The sequence below is a fragment of the Chionomys nivalis genome, chromosome 7, assembly GCF_950005125.1.
Source record: "Chionomys nivalis chromosome 7, mChiNiv1.1, whole genome shotgun sequence".
Lineage (NCBI taxonomy): Eukaryota > Metazoa > Chordata > Mammalia > Rodentia > Cricetidae > Chionomys > Chionomys nivalis.
In genome coordinates this window covers 56,345,976-56,368,928 of record NC_080092.1, presented here as the reverse complement: position 1 = coordinate 56,368,928, position 22,953 = coordinate 56,345,976, and the positions used below count along the sequence as shown (strand labels likewise).

Sequence of the window (22,953 nt, the reverse complement as noted above, 5' to 3'; positions counted from 1 at the left end):
CCTGCCTCTGCCTCCCAAGTGCTGGGATTAAAGGCGCCGTGTGCCACTGGCACTTTGTCTCATTTTGATTAAAGAAAAAAACTTCAATTATGATGTATCACTTTTCACTGTGTTCAAAAGATGAAAGAGGCACCTCTTTGACCCTAGCACACAGGAAGCAGGAACAGGCTCTGGGGGTGTGGGCCAGCCTGGTGTACACAGCAAGTTCCAGACCAGCCACGGCTACACAGTGAGAGCTTACAGAAACAAAATGAAATAAGTAAGTAAAAGATGAAAGGGGACCAGCAAGATCCTGGCACAGTGTATAAAGGCATTTGAGACCAAGGAAATTCCTTCCCCAGAACCTACATGGTCGAGGAGAGAACCAACTCAGAAAGTCCTCAGACCTTCACATGGCTTCATGTGTCCATGTCTACAAACATACACAACAAATCAAATCAAATAAACGTAAAAAAGAAAACATAAAAAATGAATGATGTAGCCGAGCAGTGGTGGTGCACACCTTTAATCCCAGCACTCGGGAGGCAGAGGCAGGTGATCTCTGGGTTTGAGTTCAGCCTGGTCTACAGAGCGAGTTCCAGGATAGCCAGGGCTACACTGAGAAACCCTGTCTCAAGGAAACAAAAACAATGACTGATATAGTCTTGGGGGGGCGATATGAAGATGGCACTTTCAGACATGTTACTGGGGCGTAACCATGGATAGCAGACCCCATTCTAAAAGTCTGCTTGAAAGTGTATATTAGCTGGGCGGTGGTGGCTCACGCCTTTAATCCCAGCACTCGGGAGGCAGAAGCAGGCGGACCTCTGTGAGTTTGAGGCCAGCCTGGTTTACAAGAGCTGGTTTCGGGACAGGCACCAAAGCTACAGAGAAACCTTATCCCGAGAAAAAAAAGGGGGGGGGGTATTGAAAGTTAAAACATGCTAATCCTGGAGCTTAGAGATTCCACTTCCTGGAATTTATTTTACAGAAATACACATACAGGATGTTCATTTCAACAGTGTTCACAAAGGGAAGGACTGGAAACCAACTTGAGCATCCCTGAGTGGGAACCTAACTGAAGTGAATTATAGTTCGTTTCTACTACAGGGTAGCATGGGCCTGGACAACAGCAACAACCACTGGAGTCTAAAGGAAGAATGCAGAGCTCTAGGTACAGGCAGGGAACTGGAAGATGAACTGTGTAGATACAAAAAACCGAGAAAGCCAAGAAGAATAACACTGACACACAGACAAAACTGAAGAATAAATTCTAAGGCTAATGAAGATAAGACATTGAGAATTTTGCAGCCTACAATTTAAATTTCCAAAATGCTGAGTAAGTAAAAAAAAATTATTTATAACAACAATAAAATAAGAAAAGTCAAAAGAATACTTATGGGGCTGGGTGATGGTGGCGCATGCCTTTAATCCCAGCACTCGGGAGGCAGAGGCAGGCGGATCTCTGTGAGTTTGAGACCAGCCTGGTCTACAGAGCTAGTTCCAGGACGGGCTCCAAAGCCACAGAGAAACCCTGTCTCGAAAAACCAAAAAAAAAAAAAAAAAAAAAAAAAAGAATACTTATGGGTTCATTCCTTTTTCTTAAAAGTACCTTGGACAACAGCTTCCAACTTCATTTTAAAGACTTTCTTTTTTTAATTTATTTATTTTTTATTAATATTTATTTATTATGTATACAATATTCTGTCTGCATGTGTGCCTGCCGGCCAGCAGAGAACACCAAGACCCCATTACAGATGGTTGTGAGCCATCATGTGGTTGCTGGGAATTGAACTCAGGACCTTTGGAAGGGCAGGCAATGCTCTTAACCTCTGAGCAATCTCTCAAGCCCCCAGGCTTTCTTTTTTTTAAAAAAATTATTTATTATGTACAGTGTTCTGTCTGCATGTATGCCTGCAGGCCAGAAGAGGGCACCAGTGGCTGTGAGCCACTGTGTGGTTGCTGGGAATTGAACTCAGGACCTCAGGAAGAGCTCTTACCTGCAGGCTTTCTTTAGTGGCAGAAACAGAGAGAGGTAACAAAAACAAGCAGGAAGGTAACTTGGTGTGAAAATGTCATCATGAATCTATTATTCTGTATGCTAACTAAAGAGGCAGTAATGAAAAAGAAAGCAGACACAGGCAAAAAATCAAGGCTTGCTTGCTGTCTCGTTTGTTTTTGTGATAGAGTTCTGCTATGTGACACAGGCCAGGCTGGCTTCAGTCTCCCAAAGAACCAGGAGTACATTTACATCACTGTATCTCTGCCCTACAGGATGTCTTTCTTTTTTTTAATTTTTTTTTTTTTTTTTTTTTGAGACAGAGTCTCTGTATGGTCCTGGCTGTCCTGGAACTCAATGTGTAGATCAAGCTAGCCTCAAATGCACCAAGATTCTACAGCCTCTGCCTGAGTGCTGGGATTAAAGGTGTGGGTCACCCCTAAAAGCTACAGAATTTCTTAGAAGAAACTCCCCACATGGTGCTTTTCCTCTGTTTGTCTTTTGCTATTACTATTTGAGCCTTGAGCCCACAGTGGCCTTGAACTTCCTATGTTAACTGAGAGTGGATGTTGTTACTGGTTGAGACAGGGTTGCCCTGAACTTCCGTGTAACTGAGCATAACCCTGAACTTCTCCTGATTCTCTGCTCCTTCTAAGCTCAGGGATTGAAGGACCATGTTATCATGTCTAGCTGTCCTTTTTATTATTCCAGGGGTACAGAGGCAAGGCCTCATTCTGTAGCCCAAGATGGCTTTAAAATCACAGCAATTATCCCCTGTCTCCTGAGTGCTGGGTTACAGCATGGACCACACCACCCAGCTCTTCTCTTTTTATAGGCGCCATGCTGGGGTTGATACCCAGAGTCCTGTGCTCGCTGGAGAAGCACTCTGCCACTGAGCTGCGCCCGGCCCACGTTTACCCCTTTCTTCATGATGACTAAGCATTGCTCTGCACTTAAGCTAAGCTCCTCAAGTCCCAGGACCATCTCCAACTTATATCCTGAAATTCAGATCTGCCCTACCAGATGCCCAACGTGACAAAAATAATAAGGGCGACGCCAGGTTTTTATTTTTCATCTTGATAAAAAAAAAAGGGTTGGTGGTTTCCATGCTGTCCAAGAACAAACAGAACCATGCCTAACTCCAGCTTCACATTTACACAACCTAGTGGAATCTGTGTACTTTTTACAGTTTTACAGTGTGAACACACTTCTCCCTGTTTCAACATTTGTTTTCCTCTGGGATTATGACAGGGGAGACAATATCTATTTTGATTTTAAATGTATCTGATTAAAAAAAAAACAAAAATAAAAATGCCCTAACAGATAGAAAGTACACCTCGAGGGCACCAGCAGGTGAAGCAACTGAGCCCCCGGGTGAGTGTGCCGCTCTCCCTCAGACACCCACACCCAGGGCTCACCACACATGCTGACTACACCGGACCTTCTTTCCCGAAGAGACTGCAGTGAACTTTCCCTGTCCAGGGACACAGGCCCAGATGGTTAATCTTCCCTACCAGGGAAAGTATAGGAAAAGGGAGCAGGGAAGATGTAGGCCTGCAGGTTGGTAACCAAGATGCCAGTATCTCTGCAGGCTCTTTTATCAAAGGACCAGAAAGGTCCCAGCGCTCTCGGAGCAAAACCTTAACAAAAGGCCTCTTAACAGCTTGACTCCTGACGAGAGCATAATGGGAAACAGAACCAGACTATAAACAGCCATGGTTTATATGGCTTCAGAGGTAAACTGAGTCGGGAAATGTTCCTTTGATAGAAGCCTGTCGGTGTAAGTCTGCGGTCTTCCCTTGGGGAAAGATATTTCTATTCCTTCTTTAACTTCCTTCAGCTCCTCCTCCAGCCCTCCTTAAAAAGAAACCTGTTTTGTGGCGTCCTGGTGGTCCTGCCAAGAACATGCTCCACATTCCAAGAAACAGTTCCACCTATCTGGCCAGACATCTGTGTCCTAGCCGGGAAGAGTGTCACAATGTTGCCACTCAGTTCCAGGCACCTGCAAAGGTTGGGGCTGGGTGGTTCCAGGACAGGCTTGTCTACAAATGGCACTGTTAGCCAGAGTTCCTGGAGAGCCTCGGGACAGCAGCCACGGATGATAAGAAACAACACGGGCAACAGCCCTTGTTTTCCCAGCTCTTCTCTGACAGAAACCTGCATTCCAAAGGCAAGCCCAGAAGCAGCTGCAAGTCACCCTGGGAGTCTTTAGAACCTATGGGACTGGCTTTGCTGTCAGGCTAGAGAAACCCCAGCCCAACGCTGCTTGGGCCATCCAAGCATACAGGGGAATGGAAAGAAAGGACCTGGAAGCCAACCAATACGCCCGAATCCCACACTTCCCCAGCTGGAAACGTTCCTTAACAAACCAATACTTACGGTTAATGAAGTGAATGTCATGCACATTCCCCCAAAGCCATTCAGAGACAAGGCGATGAAGATGAGCACAGAGAGCGCTGTGGACAGACAGAAAGTCATAATTGGGGGAGCACAGGAGCACAGTGTTCCATACTGAGAAGGCTATAGGTGAGCTAAAAATAAAGGCCAGGCCATCAAGGGTTAGCGACGCCTGGACTGCATTCCTCGTCCTCTTGCCTACCTCAGGGACCTTGAGTTCTAGCAAAAGACATGTGCCCACTCTCTTTTCTGTTGACCTAGGCTCAATCAAATGACCCCAAAAATCTGCTCACAGACAACAAAACCCCAGGTTCCTGGAAACCTGCAGATGAGCCTGGCTAGGAGGTTACTGAAATTCCGGTCCTATTTTGGTGTTGTGCGAAAAGCCCTTAAAGTTCTCCACTGGGGATGGGATCCAGGTGTTTCCTAAGTTGTTTTTCAAGGGCTGGCCTAGGCTGCCCTGAGGCCTCGGCTCAGCTGGGTGTGGTGGTATCATGCCTGTAATCCCAGCCTTCGAGCTGAGCCAGGAGGACTACATGTTTGGGGCAAGCTTGGACTACCTCCGTCTCAAGTGTCCAAGAGCTGGGATGTTGCTCGATGGCAGAGAGCTTGCCTGGCATTTACAAGCCCTGGGTTCAATCCCCAGTACTGAAACAAAGAAGAGGAAGAAGATGAGATGGCTCAGCTACCATTTCTGAACCATGGAAGGCCATGTCCTGTACCGGGCCTGGTCCACAAAGGTTGTCTTCTAAGTGGCATCAGCGAGGCTACCACCATGGACTGGGTTGGTGGTGTGGGGATCAGACAGGAGCCGCACACACCCTGAGAACATCTCTTACACTTCTGCTTGGGGTGATTATTCTCTCACTAGCCACACATTTGAAAGAGCTAAGTCCAAGGCAATAGACCACCAATCAGAAAGCTGCCCTGGCCACCCATGAGGTAAGTGAGCAGTCAGCTAAGAGGTATCCCTTCTGGCTTGAACAGGGAGCACCAAGCCAAAGATAGCATCCAAGAGCAAGTGGGCCAGTGAACACCTGTGGATGATGGCACTTCGCAAAAAAGAAAAGGCATACTCACAGTCTGGGTTACTCGCTCCATATGCAATCAGCAAGCAGGAGACCGCAAAGCAGGCACTGAAACCAAACAGAAAGTGTTCTGTTGATACTATGTTATCAAATGCTGTTACTAGATAGTTATGGGGGGCAGTAATTTACTATGTGTCACTTCAGAACATTTATAATCACCACTTAACAGTTCTAGGAGACCAGGGAATGCGCCTTATGAGGCATGCAGGATGATCCAGGAGGATGATGGTCTCTTGGGAGTTGTTTTCAGGGCTAAGACTTGAACCCTCGGGGTCTTCTGTGTTACACAAGTGCTTCACTGCTGAGCTGCAGCCTCAGCCTCACTTCATAATTGTTACAATTTCATTCATTTTGCCGGGTGGTGGTGATGCGTGCCTTTAATCCCAGCACTCAGGAGGCAGAGGCAGGCGGATCTCTGTGAGTTCGAGGCCAGCCTGGTCTATAAGAGCTAGTTCCAAGACAGGAACCAAAAGCTATAGAGAAACCCTGTCTCAAAAAAAAAAAAAAAAAAAAGCACCACACAAACAAAACAAAAAACAAACAAAACCAAAACCAAAAAACTTCATTCATTTTAATTAATCGATTAACTTTATTCTTATTATTTTTTTTTCGGTGCTGGGGTAAAACCCAGGGCCATGCACACGTTGGGCAAGCACTCTACCACTGAGCCCCATCCACAACATTTAAGGCACACAGTACTAAGAATGACGTATGTGGGCTATAACTCAGTTGTAAGACACTTGTCCGGCACACATTATGCAGAGTTTAATGGGCAGCAGCTCACACACACACACAAACACACACACACATGCGCGCACGTGCGATACATATATACCTAATCTACATTTGCATATACTTGTAGATGTTCAAAAACTTTTTTCTTCCTGGAGAAGTATAAGGCCACAAATCTTTGGAAACCAGTGTTCTTCTCTACTTACTTTATTCTGGCATGTATAGACACACATGTTGGTGCATGCATTCCATGTATAGTGGTACAGAGTAGAGAGGTCAGGGGGCAACCTGCAGGAGTCAGTTCTCTACCATGCAGGTTCCAAGGTGGAAATAAGGTCATCAGGCTTGGTGGCAAGTATCTTTACCTGAAGAGCCATCCTGATGGCCCCAAAAACTAATGTTAAAGACAAGACCAGCAAGCTCAGGTCATGCCAGATGGGCCTGAGTCCTGGGGCTTGCATGCAGAACACAAGGGAGAGGCCACACAGTGAAGGAACTCTGCCCCAGGGCATTGAGGGAGCCCCATGGAGCACCTGCTAGCACATTCTGAGATTCCCTACAGCAGAGAATGCAGCTCAGGGGACCGCCTATCCTCATCCTTCCCCCAAGGAACCCATACTGACCTGCCCAGTAGCCTGAGATTCCTTGGACCATACTTGTCCATGATGATGCCCAGAGGCAGGGTGATGGCACTGAGCAGGAAGGAACCCACAGTGAATGCCAAATTTAGAATCTCATCTTGGGCCTTGCAGCTGAGCCAGCCGTTCACCAGGCTCACCTCCTCGAGCTCTGGCTCTGCAGTGCTCCCGACTGTGCTATTGGTGACATTCTCTGTGTGTACAAAGAAGGAAGATATGGTAGGTATTCGTGAAGACCCAAGAGACAGATGCTCCTTCAGAATTATGCCACTAAGAAAGCCAAAGTTATTTCTGAGAGCCTTAAGGCTCCGGCAACTGACAAGACATGGCTCTGCTGCCCAGATGCCTGCAGCAATAATGCAGGTGTTTACAACATTTGTAGAATCACAGAACAGTCAAAGAATCCAATTTAAGCCGGGTGGTGGTGGCGCACGCCTTTAATCCCAGCACTCGGGAAGCAGAGGCAGGCGGATCTCTGGGAGTTTGAGGCCAGCCTGGTCTACTCTACAAGAGCTAATTCCAGGACAGGAACCAAAGCTACAGAGAAACCCTGTCTCAAAAAACCAAAAAAAAAAAAAAAATCCAATTTAAAAAACCATAAAGTCTTGCTCACAACTTCAAGGGCTTCATGTGTCCCTTGACACTCACCATTAATCCCAGATTGGGATTCCCCCTCTAGAATGATGGTGAATTCCTGTTCTCTAAGCAGGAGGATCAGGGGCTCAAAGTCATCCACTGATAATGAGTCTGAGGGCAGCCTAGGCTACATGAAACCCTGTGTCCAATGGGAGAGTTGGTGGTGGGACAGAATGGCTCAGCAGGTAAAGGCACCTGCTTGTCCTAGAACTCACTCTGTAGACCAGGCTGGCCTCAAATTCACAGAGATCTGCCTGCTTCTGCCTCCTGAGTACTGGGATTAAAGGCGTGCGCCACCACTGCCCAGCAAGATGCACCATTTTTATTTCTCTTACTGGAGCTATTGTGTTGATGGTCACCTCCTCCCATGACCACATCCAGAGCCTGCTGTGTGAGCCACACTTACACACGTGAGTGCCCCCTCCAAAGTTCAACCAGATTCAAAACAACCCAGAAAAGGAAGGGAAAAGAGCTGCACCAGCTGGAGGGAGGATGGAGACAAGTGGGGAATAGGACTGGGGCGCTCTCCATCAGTGATGCTGACTAATCCTGCAGAAACAAGCCCACTGATTAGCTCTGAGGCTCCAACAAGGAGCCAAGGGAACATTAACTGTGTGCCTCCCAGGTACAGCCCTTTGGCTAAGAGAGGGGGTAGGGGTGGGGGTTGCTCAGCCGAGGACTAGAAAACCTGCTGGGCCTCTAAGAGCCACCCAGGTAACTGAAAAGAAAGCATTTGGGGTGACTAATGGCACATGCCAGCCTCTGAGCAAAAAGCCCTGCTAGGGGCATGTAGAGACTATGATGCTAGAATTTGCCTTCCCCTGCTTCCTGCTGTATAACCTCAGAAATGGGACTTGATCTTGCTGTTGGTTTACTTACCCGTGAACTAGACACAATATAATGAATAGTATATACTGCTAGAACCTTGGGGAGGATCATGAGAAAAACCAGATAGCAGTGGAGAGCTCCCAACGGGCATACGAAGCGTTTGGTGAATAACTACTGTTATTGCTAGTGTCAGTTGTACCGGGGCTCAGGATGGAGGTGATTTAAAAGGACTGCAGAGTCTCAGAGTGGCAGGGAACACAGCGCTATATCAACACGTGAGCACGTGACTGTGCGGTTAGTCGCCCACTGGGCTGAGTCTGAGGCTAGAAACTGGCTACTGTGTTGCATTATGGCAGTGGGCCTTTGCCACAGTTGCTGTTTACTGAATGACTGGAAACAATGAAGCACATCCCAGTGGCCAAAGGGATTAAGAGGGGAAAGGAAAGAGCACAGGCAGAGCCAAGCTGAAGACAGAGGGACTTAGGGAGATGAGAGCCACAGGTTAACAGCCTGAACCCACACAAACAAAACCTTTCAGGCCACACTCCCAACCCTGTCACTTTCAATCCCCTTGCCAGGACGTCTTCCACACTAGCAGCCACAACACAAGGCAAACACCATTCGCTGAGTCCATTGGTTCCATGTGTTACTGTGGCTGGCAGGTGTGAGGCGGCTTCTGGAAGGGAAAGAGTTTCAGGTGTCAGCCCTGCCAGCAAACAGGAACTGGACCTGCAGTATGGGGACCGGGCCTCTACCCAGGAATGAGCATTTCTAGGCAATCATGCAGGTATGACAGCCAGCAAAGATGAGATAGCGTGGACAGGTGGGGGAGGGCACTTCAGCCTGAGACCTGACTGTGGCCACCCAGGGTCTGGAGTCAGTTACTTGCACCCAAATACTTTAAGTGCCATGGGCTCTCTGGCGATACAGAACAGGGGAGAAAGGAGGAATGTGGGGTGGGGGTAAGACCGCACAGCCAATTGAGGCACTCCCCCGGAGTTCTCCAAAGAGGACTCTTTTTTGTTTGTTTGTTTGAGACAAGGTTTCTCTAAGTAGCCCTGGCTGTCCCGGAACTCACTTTGTAGACCACTGGCCTAGAACTCAGTGATCTGCCTGCCTTTGCCCCCTGAGTGCTGGGATTAAAAGATTTCACCACTGCCTGGCTTCCATGGCTCTTTGTTGTTTATTTTGAGACAGGGTTTCTCTATATAGTCCTGGCTGTCCTGGAACTCACTTAGTAGACCAAGCTGGCCTTGAGTTCATAGAGATCCACCTACCTCTGCCTGAATGCTGGGATTAAAGGCATGAGCCAATTTCGCCCAGCTCTCCCTGACTCTTCTTATCAAGAGACAGAAGATAAAATTCCAAAACACTGGTTGGGGATGTGGCTCAGTGGTACAGCACCAGGTCCTGGGTTCAGTTCTTAGCACTGCAGTATATAGTGAAAATAAAATCCTACGAGCTGGAGAGATGGCTCAGTGGTTAAGAGCACTGGCTGCTCTTGCAGAGGACTTAGGTTCAGATCCCAGCACCCACACGTTGGCTCATCACCCCTGAAATGATAGCTTCAGAGGATCCAGTGCTTTCTTCTGAGCTCCAACGGACCAGGCACACAAGTGGTACATAAAAACACATTCAGGCAAAACATTTGTACACAAAAAATAAAATGACTTAATAACTTTTTAATCCTAAAATGGGCCAGTGAGATAGCTCAGCAGGTAAAGGCACTTGCCACCTTACAACTTGAGTCCAATCCCCAGGACTCGAAGCAAAGGCATGAGGATGAATGAAGTCATTTGATGATCTGTCCAGTCCACAACTAGAATCCAGAGGAGTGGCTGGAACACAAGTATCCTATCCTTCCTTCATGCTGGAGCAGGGATCAATACGGCAAGCCACCCATATCTGTTCTTAAATCCCTGCCAATGAGGCTACCAAGCCTCTGCTCACCTCCTTCCAGAAAGTGATGTCTAGCCGCAGATTATCTGCGTATTTGGGGGGGCCAAACGGCCTCTTTTCTGTGTCTGGGGAGCAACTTGAGTGTCCTTACATGGAGAGGGAACCGAACTGTCATGGAGTCTAGAGTTCTGTTAGCAATAAACAGCCTGCACGTATCATCCTTGGTTCCAGTAGCTTCCCAGTAATACCCAGGCTGCTCCAGTTTTGTCTTCTCCCACCTGGCCATAGAAAGCCAGGAAAGGGACAAACAGATATGTACCTAGGTAGTGTCCAGCCCCAAGGTGTCCCCTGCTCAGTCTAGAGAGCAGTCATCACCAACCTAGCTCAGGCCAGCTGTTTGGGTCCTGCCTGTACCTGCTATTAAACAGGTGCTTCCACCGTGGGGTGGACAGAGCAGCCTGGGCTAGCGCAGTCAGGAAGGGCTAAGGAGAAGAAAGGCAAGAAACTGGTGTGCCAGAGTGTGCTGAGAACAGGGCTAGGGCTGCCAGGGCCGGGAAGAGAGAACAATGCCCTGTACTGTTGGCCCCACTCTGAAGGCTCACAAACAAAATCTTAACAGAGAAGGCAGAGGAGGCAAGCGAGTTCTGTGACCCCACTCAGGGCTCCCCTTGGCTTCTTTGGGGTCAGAGTCCTTCCCTCACCCAGGCAAACAAAGAGAGTGAGGAACTCCAGAAGATCTCCCTGATGGTGCTGAGGGAACAAAGAGGCACATGGCAGGAGTTACTCTCCAGTTCACTAGCAGTTCTTTCTCAGGCTGGTGGCTGAACCCCTCCTCTCTGTGCTGCTGACCCGGCCAGCCCTCCTGAGGGTACCTGCACCAGCCTCTCTCCCATCCTTAGTCTATCCGGCAACAGGAAGCAGCATCTCAGCCCAGCAGGGGAGATGTGGGTGAGAGGTCGGCTAAACCACAGAGCAAGCCAGAGGCAGGCTGCAGTGAGTACCATTGGGCCCTCTCTCAGAGGTCACAGCAGCAGCAGCCTCCTGTGGACAGCCTGTGTACTTGCCACCGGCTTCAGTGGCACCGAAGTGCCCTCTCACTCCGACTCCATATTCCACAGGACAGTAAGTGGGACTGCGGAGCAGGTGTGTGTCTTAAGGAAGGTCTTGTGCAGCTAGGCTCAAACGGAGCCAGAGTCTGAGACTATGGTTATCCTGTCCTCGTGGGTTAGAGGAATGTGGAAGGCTGAGAGAACAAAGCTGGGAAAAAGCTGGGCCACCCCAGAGGCCCTTCCTATCACCTAGTGAGAACAGGGCTGGTCCACGGCTCTCCCACAAAGCCACGGAAAAGCCAACCCATGCCCGACAGGACCTTCATGAGACACTGAGACAAAATAAGCCAACAGATGTCAGGGAGGGAAATCAGGTCATGAGAAGGGTAAGAGTGGCGGTGACAGGCAAGGGGACTCTTTTTGTGACACATTTTTTGAGGCTGTGGGTCCCAGCTTTTAGCCCTCTTACTGTTTCTTTTGGAATTTTTCTAAATTCAGAATAAACCAGGGTGAGTTAAATCTGTAGCTAAGTGGTAAAGCCTGTGAAGTCCTGGGTTTGTCCCTAGCACTGAAAACATTAATAAAAAACAAACTGTAGCCGGGCGGTGGTGGCGCACGCCTTTAATCCCAGCACTCGGGAGGCAGAGGCAGGCGGATCTCTGTGAGTTCGAGACCAGCCTGGTTTACAAGAGCTAGTTCCAGGACAGGCTCCAAAACCACAGAGAAACCCTGTCTCGAAAAACCAAAAAAAAAAAAAAAAAAAAATATTGCCGGGCAGTGGTGGCGCACGCCTTTAATCCCAGCACTTGGGAGGCAGAAGCAGGCGGATCTCTGAGTTCGAGGCCAGCCTGGTCTACAAGAGCTAGTTCTGGAACAGGCACCAAAGCTACAGAGAAACCCTGCCTCGAAAAACCAAAAAAAAAAAAAAAATATATATATATATAGTAACAAGTCCAGTATTGTGGCACACACCTGTATCCCCAGCACTTGGGAGGCTGAGGCAGTTTGAGGCCATCCTAACCTGAGTTCTAGGCCAACCAGGGTTACATAATAAAACCCTGTCCAAAAAAATATAAATAAATAAAGGGAGAGAGGGGAGTCAAGAGGATCACGAGTTCAAGGCTAGTCTGAGCTATATAGTGAGATTTTGTCTCAAAAAAAAAAAAAATAGAGACAGTTATGCTCATAAGCAATAAAAGCCAAAAGCTAAGTTTCCATCACTGGCTTGTAGGTATGGATAAAAGCCCATAAAAGGGAAGGCCTGGACGTAGCCCAGAATTCTCCTTGTCCATGTCTCAAGTCTGGGTCTGTGCTGCTTCCCCAGGGGACAGCAGCCCCTCTGCCCTCTAGAGGCACAGAGTCTTGTTTCTTGATAGCACAGCAAGAGTACCTGACTTTAAGGGCCAAGAGCACAGAGCCAAGCCTGGGTAGTAGAGCAAGCGTGAACACTAGCGCCTGTAGAACCTGTGGAAAAGCTGTGAGCTCCGGTTCAGCGAGAGACAGGGACTGAAGGATCCTGACGTCGACTCATGCGCTCACATGCCCATAAATGTGAGAGCATGTACACGGAGAGCATAACACGGTTCAGCTTCATGATGGGAGCTGGGCCATGGAGATTCCCATCTTCATGTGGCCAGCCCTCAACCATTCAAGGGTCTCTGAGAGGCTCGCTTAGTTCCGGCAGTCCTCTGCCTCCCTGGCTTCCTTCTGGCCTTGAGAATAAAATCCAGTTTTCCTTGCCTCCCAGCCCTTCCACCGGCCATCTCTCTGCTGTACCCGCCTTTCTGTCTTCCCCTCTGAGGTGTGGGATGTGGCCTGTTCTGGCTTACACACACACACACACACACACACCAACTCACCCTTCTTCACCTCTAGGCTTCTGCCTAAGTGTAGGAAGGCCTCCTCCACCTGGGCACAGCTGATGGTCTCACGCCCACCACCCTCGGCTTTATGCAACCTGTGTGTAAAGACTTACTGGCGGAGCTGGAAAGATGGCTCAGAGGTTAAGAGCACTGACTGCTCTTAAAAGACCCAGGTTCAATTCCCAGCACCCACATGGCAGCTCACAACTGTATAGTTCCAGTTCTGATACTCTCACACAGACACATATGCAGGCAGAACACTAATGTACATATACAATAAAAATAAATAAATCATAAAAAAGACTTATTAGCAAGAGACCCTAGTCTAGCACCTCAATCTCAATAGGGTTTATTAAGGCATGGTGGCTGTATGCCTTTATCCCAGCATTCAGGAGGCAGAGGGATCTCTGTGAGTTCAAAGTCAGCCTAGTCTACATAGTGAGTTCCAGGACATTCAGGGTTACATAATGGAGATCCTATCTAAAAACAAACAAATAAAAATAATGCTTACTGGATGTGTGAGCTAACGAAGAAGGAAAAACATTCACAGATACCCATAGCCCAAGCCACTTCTGTCAAAACCCACCAAAGGGCCAGGTGTACCTGCACACACCTGTAGCCCTAGCACCCAAGAGGCAGAGGCAGACAGATGAGCCAGCCTTGGGAACACAGCTGGAATTCCAGGCCAGCCAGAGTTATATGATGAAACCCTGTCTCAGAAACAAACCAACAACCTAAAAATCCACTAAAGAGCAACAGAGAGCTGGGCAGTGGTGGTGCATGCCTTTAGTCCCAGCACTTGGGAGGCAGAGGCAGGCAGATATCTGTGAGTTCAAGGCCAGCCTGGTCTACTAAGCGAGTTCCAAGACAGTCAGGGCTGCACAGAGAAACCCTTTCTCGAAAAACTAAAACCAAAACCAAAACTAAGCAAAAGAACAGAGAAAATGAAGGAAGAGGTCATGTCAGGTGAGTGGCCACGGTGGTCATATAGAGGCCAAACAAAGGACTCAGCTTGGGAAAGCCCCATCTTTCCACACTAGACTCCCAATTGTCCACACCAAGAGGACAAGAGAGGTCTCTAATTGTCATTACCAGGTGAGTAGTATACAAAACTCACGAAACACCCGGACTCAGCTCCTGAGCACTAGCCCCCCGTCCATGTGACAGGCAACGCGCAGCAAGCTGAGGGTCAGCAGAAATGCAAGGAATTCCTTCCCTTTTCCCACATTGCCAAACTGGAACCCAACACCGTGTCTGCAGCCAGAGTCTGGCTAGAGTCCCAACATAGTCCTGAAAACCTTTCAACAGGTTCAGGCAAATTTCCTTTGATGAACACACTCACGCCATCAATCTTAAAAACAGCACAAAGCTGAGGCATTCGCATCTCTCTCAGCTATACACAAGTCAGCCCCTTCAAAGTCTAAAGTGATCAACTCAGCCATCCACCAAGGTTGACAATGCTGGGCCACAGAGCAAACCTTGACCCTAACCTTGCCAAGGCACTCCCAGTCAAGGAAGCACGGAAGCTTCTGGTCCCAAAAGTCAACAGGTTACCCGGACTCCAAGAAGCAAGGAGGCTGGAGAGATAAGCTGAGTGGAGTCAGCAGACTTTCCTGCTGAGGATGCTAGCTCAGCGGGTTTGGCAGATAATCAGAAAAACCAAAATCAGACGGAGGAGCAGAGGCACGGGGTAAGAAGTTGATGTTCAACCCACTGTCCTAACCCTTCCCCTTCCCTTGGGTTTGTAGGAGCGACCTGACCTGTCAGTCTCTTGGGTGCTTAAATACCGACTCAGCGCTATGCTCGCACAGCCGCTGGAAGGAAGACGGTTTCGTCAGGAAAGCAGTTTCCAGCCCCACGGTGCCCATACCATCTAAGAAATTGTGGAAGCAGACAATCTGACTTCCCCAACACCACATGTCAAAGAAGAAAGGAAAGGGAAAAAAAGGAAAGAAAGTTAAGTCTGCCCAGAATAGTCCTCTGGTCTAGATGAGATACTGAAGATTTGTCTGGGAATAAAGATTTTTTTTCCTTCTGCTTTTAAACGCCCAGTGCACCCTGCAACAAAGGGAAAAAGAGCCATACACCTCTACCTGTTCCAGTCCTGGTCCCTGTCCCTCCCCCATCTCCCCGGGGCCATTAATTTCCTAACATCTCATAAGCAGAACAGAAGCTTGGTCAGGGAACAAGGTCTGACTCTCATCTCTCAAGATTTCTTGCTGATGTGGGGAAAGACCTGCCAAGAACCCTTTGGCTATTAGGAAATATTTCTGAATGCTAAAGGCTAAAGGTTGGTTATAACCGATAGACTTTCTGCCCTCTCCCAAGTGCCCTCTGAATTCCCTCCCTTTCTCTGGCCCTTACCCTCTCCTGCTAAGCTCTGTACCCTGAGGATCCACCGGGCAGATCAGAGAAGGAAAATGAAGACTGACTCAGAGTTACGGGCAGCGGGAGCAGGTCCAAAGCTTTCTCTTCCTGCTCAGAATGAGAGGCTGGGTGAGGTAGCATAGACTATAATCTCAGCACTCAGGAGAATGAGATGTAAGGATTACAAATTAAAAGCTAGTCTGGGCTACACAGCAAGATCCTGTCAAAAACAAAGACAAACAAACAACAACAAAAAAAAAAACAAAACACTTTAGGGCTGGGTGTTAGTTCACACAGAAACTGTCTTTAAAAACCAAAAGAAAGAAACAAACAGCTGTCGAGGTGACACTCGGGTCGTCAGCCTGAGTTTTACCTCATGAGCTCACGTGCTAGAACAGCCAAGCAGACGTCATCCTCTGGATTTCCACACAGTGCTCTGCCCCATCCCCCAAACGAATAAATGCAAGAAGACAACTTAAAGTCAAGAAGTAAACTAAAGGACTCTAGAAAGAAAAGGGCATGCTAGCAGTAACCTAAGGACTCAAATCTGGGCCACCATCAGAGAGGGCTGAAGTACCGGGTGGGGCGCGGCAAAGGCAGGAGGTCTGACCAAGGATGCCTAGGAAAGTGGGGAGAGGTTGGGAGCTGACCAGGCCCTAAGGATGGCTGACCCTGCTGAGCTGCAGCCCTCGGGGTGGGAAGACAGTGGAAGGGATGGGCTGGGGGGCGTTGAGAACCACCCTCAGCCTGTGTTCAGAACGTCCTTTCCCTCGCTTGTCCCCTTCCTCTTCCTCCCTACTATGTTTTGGAAGCCACTGAGATGTTCTCACAGTTCAGGAGAGGAAATAAAGCAGCAAAAACAGACAAGAAATTATATCTTGGCAAGCCTTTAGGAGACTCCATAACGGTCTGACTTTTAAAAAAAAAACAAAAAACATATATATCTAGATGAGCCTTCCTTCGGGTGGAGGCGAAGCCACTTCCTCTCTCTTGCTGCACCCCGGCCTATGAATCGAGTTCCTCTTTCTTACACACCGTTTAACTGCAAGGCAAGCGATGCTGCAGGGCCTAGGAGGCCAGGAGGCCAGCAATGTTCCTGATCGCACGCAGGGGTCCCAAGTCTACTAGTCTGCAGCTTGGGCAAATGGAAGACTGATCCCAGCCTCAGTTTCTCCATCCACAAATGGGGACGATGATAACCCCGAGAGTTGGATGAGGACCAAATGGGCCTTTTGGCACTAGGAGGCTCTGTGCAGCAAGCAAGCATTGCTTAGATGTTCATCTCCACCCTCCCTCTCCCAAAGCCCCACTCCAGGAACCTGCCCCTGACCGAGGCATCCTTCTCACCTGGCTTCGTACACAGGTAGGAGTAAAAGCCCTCCGACTTGAGCATGATGAGCAGCGAGCCCCAGCCCAGGAGGACTGCAGAGAAGAGGAGATTTTCCAATACAGCCGTGCAGGCCATCCACCAGCGGCGCCGATGGGCAGTGGCCAGGGTGGGCGCCATGGTGCGGTGTGGCGGCTGTAGCCCAGCTCTGGCTCTGCAGACAGGCACCTGCGCACAGACCTCAGCTTTAGCGGTGGCCCTACCCAACCCGTGTGGATGCTGGCGCACAGCGACCAGACTGTCAACCCCTAGCAGCCCAGGCTGTAGGTGCACGCCTCAAAAGAAGCGAACCCCAGACCCGTCCGAGACCTGAGCCATCCCGAACCCGCGACTAGCTGGCACCGCTACCTTTGGCCACGGTGGGGCCCTGCGGGCCAAGTGGAGAGGCTTCTCCCTCAGTTCACTTGGAGGTAAACTGAGGCATGGCAGGTGGCAAGGGACTAATGCATGCTCAAGGACGTGGAGCTGATAGCTGGTATGGGGGCCGTAAAAGGAGGCAGTTTGCCGTAGGGCCACCTGAGCCGAGGCACACCTGAGAGCTGCCACTCCCAAGGACCCTGACAGGCTTCCGCCCGCCCGCACTCAAGACCCTTCCCCAGAGCTTGCTCCTTCAACCACAAGATCAGCGCAGGGAGCTCCGGAACGGCCCGCCCACGGTGCATTCATTGGTGGAACCGCACAGGAACTGCTGCACCATTGGCCAGTGTCTAGGTCGCTAGGCGCTACCGCCACGCGAATCCCGCATGGGAGAGGCGAAGCTGGTTCAAACCGGCGGCGCGAGCCAACCGCGCGACCCCTGGGCCGGGTTGTTACCCCAGTAATTAGCCCGTTTCCATAGAAGCAGATCCCGTCCCTCCATCCTCCTACTCTCCCTTTTTGTTCCATCTCCCGCCCGGTGTCTTCTCTCTGGCAAGCATTCACCTTCCTTCCAACCCCGCCTGTGAGCAGCTGCAGGTTCCCGTACCCTCGCCTGGGGCCCGGATTTCGGGAGTCGAGCTCACCCGGTTCCTAGCGGTGTGTATCGGGCCCGCCCGGCGCCTTTTCTGTCCCCTTTATTTCCAGCCCTTTTATTCCTACCCTAAGATGAAAAACACTGCTGCCCGTTGATTGGCTGAGTGGGGCTGGAAACAGGCCTTGACCAATCAGCAGCTACCCGCCCGCCCCCCGGCGAGCAGAAGCCGGTTCCGGCCGGACTTGGAGACAAACAAGAGGAATGGGGGGGCTGGGGGGCGGCTTGGGCAGGCCCGACTCTACCCAGTGAAACTGGAGTGCCCCTCGACCCGGAGCCCCCGCGGGCATCGCCCCACGCCCTGCTCGGAGTCCTCTCCCCGGTCAAATCCCTGCGTCAGCGTTTCAGGGAGTCTTGGTCCACACTGAGCTGGGCTCCAGCACCATATCGCTGGCCCGCAATGTAGACCCCCGTCCACACCCGGAGAGAATCACGGCCGGATGCTCCAGCTCAGCGAACCATTGCTGCCCTTTCATGCTGCGCTTCCCGGCTCGCTCCTCGGGCTTTGTGTCCGGGTTCCTCGCTGCCTTGCCCCAATTGTTCTATCCTGGAGCCGTCTGGGGGTGTCGGAATCCCCCGAACCAGGCAGGCCCTGACGTCGTTTAATGCATCCCTGTTAGATCTGATTCACCAGCTCCTTGCCCTCAGGTGCCTCCTGCCTGGTCCAAAATCGGTGTCTCTTAAAGATCTGTAGTCAGGTTTTAGGTCCAAGACGTCCCTGGTTATCCATCCACACGCCACCGTTCCCATCTGGTGCCTGTTTTTCTCGGTGCCCTCGGAGACCAGTGTTCAGACCGGTCACCTTGGTGCGCCCAGCCTTCCTTCCCCTTTCCCAAAGGTCTCTTTCATGTGGCTGACACACTCATGCTCCCGTCCCTCGTGCTGTGGGCAACTCCGAGCAGCTAGCGTAAGTCTGACTTTAGAGAACGCTATGGGGTCCAGAGGGCTCCATCCTTTCTGGGTCCTCACCAGAACGGCACTGCCCTGAGGACCTGCCGGTACGGGAGATGGAGCATCGGCTCTAGAGGTTTAACTGTTCCCCCGTGTCTCCCTGATCAGAGACTAGCCTACCCTCGGGAAACACTCGATGTCCCTCAGATTCTCCATACTTCAAGAGCTGGCTTGCTTTAAAGGGCTATGTGTCGTGTGTCGTCCCCCCTCTACCCCCCCGCCCAAGGTTGGCTCTCCTTCCTTCAGCTCGAGTGCGCCCCCTGGTGCACTGAACCTTCGCTAGCCACCCTGCCGGCGCATGCCCTCCCAGACTTGGTCTAGGCTTGTGGGTAGGTTTGGGGGCCTGATGACGCACTGTGCAGACTCTCACAAACTCCAAGTTGGGCCTGCCACCTGCAAATATATTCAGTCCTTCAGTCCTTTCCCTCCATCTGCTTGATGGCTTTCTCCGGACATATTCTCCCTTAAAATCGTGTCCCCCTCCTTCCTGGGATAATAGTACCATCTATTTTTTTTTTCTTTTTTGGTGGGGAAACGTTGAGATAGGGTCTCACTATGTATACCATGCTGGCCTCTGCCTCCCAAGTGTTGGGCTAACGAAGTTAGACGCTGTAAACTTACCTTTCCATCAGAAAAGAGAGTCTCAGCTTCCCTCCCCCTCCCCCAGTGCACCAGAATAACCTGGCTTCCCGTTTATCTAATCTGCCCATTTCTGTCTCTGGGACACAACTATTCATCCAGCAATCTCTGCATCTCATATCCACCCCGCAGTGAACTGTGGGAAATGTAAACCTGACCTTGATAAACCCGACCTCTTTCTAGATCCTGCAGAAACACTACCATTTGTTCTGCCAGATAAAGTTCAAGTTCCCCAGCTGACTCGCCCAGGCTGCTTCCTACCCAGCAGCCTTTTCCTCCTCGTGGTTCTGGGTGCTCCAATCCCGTGGACTTGCTGGGGTTCTCAATTTGCTCTTCTCACTGTGGGCGCTTTTTTGGGCAGCACCTCCTCTGGCAAGCCTTCCCTAGCCACTCTCTGTGATGCCTGTTGCCTTCTTTGTTTGCTGACTGTAATGTAGCTCATTTTCCACTCACTGGAGACTCCGTGGAGGCAGACATATCTTAGTCATTGGTACTACTAGCCCTTCGTACCAAAGTAAACTCAAGCCCGTGTACAGTACAAATTTGCAGAATAAAGACACGAGCCTGCGAAAAGTACCAGGTTCTAGAACACAAGATCATGGGGCACTGAAGGATCATGGTAGTATCAGTGATAATCCTAGACACAGCCATTAGGCCATTAGGCAAAAAACTGGGGATTTTGGTGGCTTTCTCAAAGCAATGGAACAAGAAAGAAGTCACTGTTGAGATGAGCCAGGTCCCTCTGAACGAAACTTTGTTTTTAATTGGGGGCGCCTTGGCTAAACTAGCAGGACTTCTAAGGTTATAAACCAGGAGTTGCAGCCCACGACTGTAATCCCAGCATTTGGGAGGTAGAGGCAGGAGAATCGGGAGTTCAAGGCCAGCCTTGGCACGTGAATGCTTGTCTCAAAACACCCCAAGGTTCAAGGACCATCAGAAGAGGGGACAGGAAGATTGTAAGAGCCACTCATACATGTACGTGTATACCAGACGTGAAAAGTAAATAAAACCAATCACAAATTGAGAACAGCATGTCCTTAGTATATAAAAGGCACTTACGAATCAGTCAAAAAAAAAAACACCCCTTTGGAATTTTGAGCCCAAGCCAGGCATGGCAGAACACATCCTTAACCTCAGTACCAGAGAGGTAGAGGTAGGTGGGGATTTTAAATTCAAGGTCAGCCAGATCTAGAGTTCTTGCCCAGTACCAGACAGAGCTATACAGTGAGACCCTGATTTATTTATTATCAATGTTTTTTTTTTTTTTTTTTTTTTTTGAGACAGGGTTTCTCTGTGTAGTCTTGGCTGTCCTGGAACTCGCTCTGTAAAGACCATTCTGGCCATGAACTCAGAGATTCACCTGCTTCTACCTCCTGAGTCCTGGGATTAAAGGCATGTGCCACCACTGCCTGACTTGAGACCCTGTTTATTGTTTTGCTTTAAGTAAAATTGTAATTCAGGTCTGGTGGCTCACACCTATAATCCAAACACTCAGGAGATTGAAACAGGTGGATTGTCATGTGTGCCTAGAATATATATTGAGTTCCAGGTCAACCTAAGCACTAGAATGAGACTGTCTCAAAAACAAAACGAATTTAATATATTCAGATAATATGTAGAAGAATGCAATCACTTTAAAGGTCTGAAAAGAACCTCAAACTTAAAATAAACATAAAAGTTCAAATAGTAACAAGGTATCTTTTTTAAAGTTGACATCTGTTTTGTCTAATGTGCACCACATACATACATTACCCATGGTGGCCACAAGAGGGCACCAGGTCACCTGGAACTGAAATTAAGTGGCTGAGTTGCCAAGGTAGGTAATGGGAACCAAACTGCCCTCCTCAAAAGCAGCAAATGATCTTAACCACTGAGCCATCTCTCCAAACATGTTAAGATACTCTTCTTAAAGATTTATGCTTTTGTTTTCTGAATATGGGTGTTTTGTCTGCATGTATGTCTGCACACCAGAAAAAAGCATGGGATCCCATGGGACTACAGTTATAGAAGATTGGGAGCTGCCTTTGTGGGGTGTTGGGACTTTTCTATATAGGGGAAGGTGGTGCTGGGTATCAACCCCTGGGCCTTAAATATGCTAAGAAAGCTCTCCATCATCAAATTATAGCCTGAGTCCTGATGATGGTTTTGGGGTTTGTTTGGTTGTTTTTGTTTGTTTTTCTAAGACAGGGTTTCTCTGGGTAACCCTGGCTATCCTGGAACTCACTGTGTAGATCAGGCTGGCCTTGAACTCAGAGATCCACCTGCCTTTGCCTCCTGAGTGCTGGAATTAAAGATATGCACCACCACCATCCAGCTGATGGTTTTGGGGTTTTGGCTGTTTTTCTGTACTGTTTTGTTTGCATGCGTGAGTGCACACACACATTCATGATCACATGTGTCACCTGCATATGGAGGGGCCAGAGTGTGATTAGCCTGTCTTTCCTTACTAGCACACTGCCTTATTTTTTGAGCCACTGTGTAGACCAGGGGAAGTTCCTAAAGTGGGCTGAGCTGGCTGACCCGCAGGCCCCAGGGCTCTTCCTGCCTCTGTCTGCTCTGCACTGGAATTAAAGCCACATCCTGCTGCTCTCACCCCTCCTCCCACTGCCACTTTGGGTTTTGTTTTTTGAAATAGGATCTCCCTTTGTAGTCCAGGCTGGCATGGAATTCCCCGCCTCTACCTCTGTACTGGGATTACAGGTATGCACCAGCATGCCTATAATTTTTGAATGGCTAAAAAAATTTTTTTACTAGGCTAACTTGGGATGTAGGCCTGTAATCCCAGCACTTCAGAGTCTACATGAAGATCCAGAGTTCAAAGCCAACCTTGGCTGCCACAATAAAACTCTAAAGAAAAAAAGTAGAAGGATTTTAAGTTTTAGTATATAATACTTTACTTTTTTGTTGTTTTTTTATATCAAAATACTGAACTTTTGTTTTGTTTTCTCTTTTTGAGACAGGGTTTCCCTTCTGGAACTAGCTATATAGACCAGGCTGGCCTTGAACTCCCAGAGATCCTGCTTCTGCCTCCCAAGTGCTGGGACTAAAGGTATGTACCACCACCACAACCTGGCCTGAGCTACTCAGATTTTGTGTAAGGAAATGAGTACTCTCATAATTTTTTTGTTTTTCAGATTTTTTTTTTTTGGTTGGTTGGTTTTTTGTTTTTTCAAGAGGAGGGTTTTGTGTGTGTGTGTGTGTGTGTGTGTGTGTGTGTATCCCTGGCTATTGTGGGACTCACTCTGTAGACCAGGCTGAACTTGGACTCTGAGATCTGCCTGCTTCTGTCTCCTGAGTTCTGACATTAAAGGTGTGTGTCACTATGGTCATCTAGCACCCTCGTAGTCTGTAAGAACGCAAACCCATGTGCACGTGTTGGAAGGCCATTTGGAGCAAGCACATACACTCCTTAGTGCTCTTAGCAGGTCCCCGGCATCTCATTCCTAAGTGAGTGCTTTAACATATTCCCAAACCCCAGCATCATTTTGTATTG

The 22,953-nt window shown here is 49.1% G+C and overlaps 1 protein-coding gene across 4 annotated transcripts in view; it reads right to left on the bottom strand.

Annotated features, from left to right (window-relative positions):
• Positions 1 to 18,966, bottom strand: part of Slc43a2 (solute carrier family 43 member 2) — a 43,484-nt gene extending 24,518 nt beyond the window's left edge. The window contains exons 1-5 of one of the 4 annotated variants that reach the window (XM_057774436.1): positions 17,783 to 18,966; positions 16,822 to 17,029; positions 6,819 to 7,026; positions 5,456 to 5,511; positions 4,358 to 4,434 (exon numbers count right to left, since the gene is read on the bottom strand). In XM_057774436.1, the coding sequence (XP_057630419.1) occupies positions 4,358 to 4,434; positions 5,456 to 5,511; positions 6,819 to 7,026; positions 16,822 to 16,981 (501 nt within the window). In that variant the 5' untranslated portion in view covers positions 16,982 to 17,029; positions 17,783 to 18,966. Of the gene's footprint in view, positions 1 to 4,357; positions 4,435 to 5,455; positions 5,512 to 6,818; positions 7,027 to 16,821; positions 17,030 to 17,209; positions 17,511 to 17,782 lie in introns of those variants that run through there. The other 3 variants (XM_057774434.1, XM_057774435.1, XM_057774433.1) reach the window with 3 other exon arrangements.
• Positions 18,967 to 22,953: the final 3,987 nt, after the last annotated feature.